The 2,281-nt window shown below is 36.9% G+C and overlaps 1 protein-coding gene across 1 annotated transcript; it reads right to left on the reverse strand.

Annotated features, from left to right (window-relative positions):
* Positions 1–481: 481 nt before the first annotated feature.
* ccl20a.3 (chemokine (C-C motif) ligand 20a, duplicate 3) lies at positions 482–1,109 on the reverse strand. Its single transcript, XM_063462944.1, has 4 exons — positions 1,040–1,109; positions 844–952; positions 672–746; positions 482–583 (listed from the first exon to the last, which is right to left on the reverse strand). Exons 1-4 carry the CDS (start codon positions 1,107–1,109, stop codon positions 535–537), a joined length of 303 nt encoding a protein of 100 aa, XP_063319014.1. The 3' UTR covers positions 482–534.
* Between the last annotated feature and the right edge of the window lie 1,172 nt (positions 1,110–2,281).

A 2,281-nucleotide genomic window follows, 5' to 3' on the forward strand; every position in this document is an offset into this window, starting at 1 on the left:
TAGCTGATGAAATACCTGTTCTACTACATGCTTTACATAAACAGCTCCCACAACTTCCTCCTATGAGAGGTTTCGTCAGTTATTGTTTAGCTGTTTTCTAGGTTTCATGTTATGACACAAATGTCTAGAGCTGGAACTCTGGAAAGAAGATAAAAGGAGGAGTGCAGTGTCACGTGTTTAGTGTGAAAAAATTCAACAACGCATAAGTGGTAATAGTTTTAGACCCACAACAGGTACTCATTTTATTTCAATGTATGTATAAAACCACAAAAACAATTGCATAAATTACTCTTTTTAACACAACAGTACATGCACAAAACCAAAATATTACAATTACAAAGTATAAATTAATATTATAGACCTCTTAAAACTGAGCTAATATGTCCATTGTTTAACAACATCTTTCTTATTTGCAGCAGGCTCCACATGATGGAGTTCACTGGACTATAAAACAGTTGGATGCAAAGATCACAAAAAAAGCTTTGTTTTCTATAGCTGGCATCAGTGGTCTCTTTAAAAAGCTCCAATGATCTTCTATTTCTGCAGCTGTGAGCTGCGCTGGTGGATCTTCTGTGCTTTATTCCTAAAATAAAGATAGATGGAGTTACTTCTCTTGCTGTTTATTTGAAATTCAGAACATTTTCTCTTTATTCTGTTTCGAAAAATCTCACCTTATGCGATCGATAGCGTCAATCACCCACTTCAGAGCTGGATTGGCGCATGCTTTCCCCTTCTTTGTGTGGAAACTACATTAAAATAAAGCAATATGTAAATATTTATACACCCACAATAAACACTAATTTCTTTCAAGCAGTTTGTTAAAGTAATTGTATTGATGCTCACATGATGGCACTGATGGGACACATCTCTGTGTCAGTCTGGACTGAGTACCCCTTGATGGCTGAATATGGTAATCTGCCTGTAATGTACCCTCGACAGCAGTGAGGATAAGCTGTGAAAGAACGAAAGACAATTTGTGACTAAACAAGAAACAAATCAATGAAAGGCAAGAAAGGACAAGAAAGCAACAAATACAAACCTGCTGATGTGTTTGCAGTCAGACAAACAGTAATGAGTGCGATCACCACCACAGCTCGGATTGGCAGCATGTCTTCTTAGTTTGTGTTGGCAGCAGTGACTCTGATGATGAAACTGTCTCGCCTTTTCAGGTGGAGTCAGAGAGGTTGTGCTGGTAACCTGCTAATCACAGCAGCCTCATTTATACCTCAGCTCTAAAAGCATCAGGACATGTGACATCATCACAAAAAGTCCCAGCAGAGGCACAAGTAGGAGGGGCGTATGAATCCACATGGATCCACACAATGGCAGTGTTTGGAAACATTTGTTTTGATTATGGAAATTTATGGAACAACATTTATTTAACACTTTTCCAGTCTTACAGTGTTTATGCACAAAGGTAGTGTGGTTACTCATTAAATGTGTAAAAAAGTGTAACTTTTGGGAGGAATTGATTTCATATTCAAACACAGCTCAGTAGGAAGCAAGGAATTATAATTATGGGCAATTTAAAAGAAAAACATTGCGTCATACATGTTAATTGTTGCATTAACACACCCTGACCTGACAAAGACTCCTATAGAGCCAGCAGTGCAATGTGGGAAATTTTATAAGGTGTTGCTCCTTTTTGTGACTCTCAGCATTGACAACACAAAAGCGTCATTCTTAAATTAGGGGAATGTCTATGTCACTGGTTTAAACATAGATACAACCATTGATTTTTACTGGTCATAATCCAGAAGGCAGAGACAAAAATTCCTGTCACTATTTTATTACCCAAGTGTGATATTTTATGTATGGTATTTGTATTCAAATACAAGGGCACATAAGTGTCTGTTTTAATAAAACGAACAATTTGGTGTAAGATGTATCAGTGTTTAGCGTATTTGTTCATAAAAAGAACACCTTTGTTTCTCCTTTGTGGTGTTTCCATGTTCATGTTTTGTTAGGAAAAAAGAAGAAGGAAGACGCTTGGATTGCTCAGCCTCTGCTAAATACAACTGGAGAGCAAACAGAAGTATAGCCGAACTGTTTCATTCAAAGACACTGGAAGTATAAACTATAGCCTAACAGCACTTTATAGGCTTATGTATTACACTCCCCACTGCTGCATATGTATTTTATTTATTCCCACTTAGATGGGAATGTGATTTGTGAGCCTTAACTGTGTTTAATGTTAAATTAAACAGTTACATTGTGTGGGAGTATATCCTTAAGTTTCCTTTCAGCATATTTTTGAGCATTCAGTACCTTTGAGGTTTTA

Source organism: Pelmatolapia mariae, linkage group LG18, assembly GCF_036321145.2.
Source record: "Pelmatolapia mariae isolate MD_Pm_ZW linkage group LG18, Pm_UMD_F_2, whole genome shotgun sequence".
NCBI classification, from domain to species: Eukaryota; Metazoa; Chordata; class Actinopteri; order Cichliformes; family Cichlidae; genus Pelmatolapia; species Pelmatolapia mariae.

Excerpts from the sequence above, each read along its gene's own strand:
- ccl20a.3 (XM_063462944.1), bottom strand. The coding sequence starts at position 1,109 with ATGCTGCCAATCCGAGCTGTGGTGGTGATCGCACTCATTACTGTTTGT. Across the intron at positions 953-1,039 it reads GACTGCAAACACATCAGCAG|CTTATCCTCACTGCTGTCGA; the intron begins GTTTGTATTTGT and ends GTTCTTTCACAG. Across the intron at positions 747-843 it reads TGTCCCATCAGTGCCATCAT|TTTCCACACAAAGAAGGGGA; the intron begins GTGAGCATCAAT and ends ATTTTAATGTAG.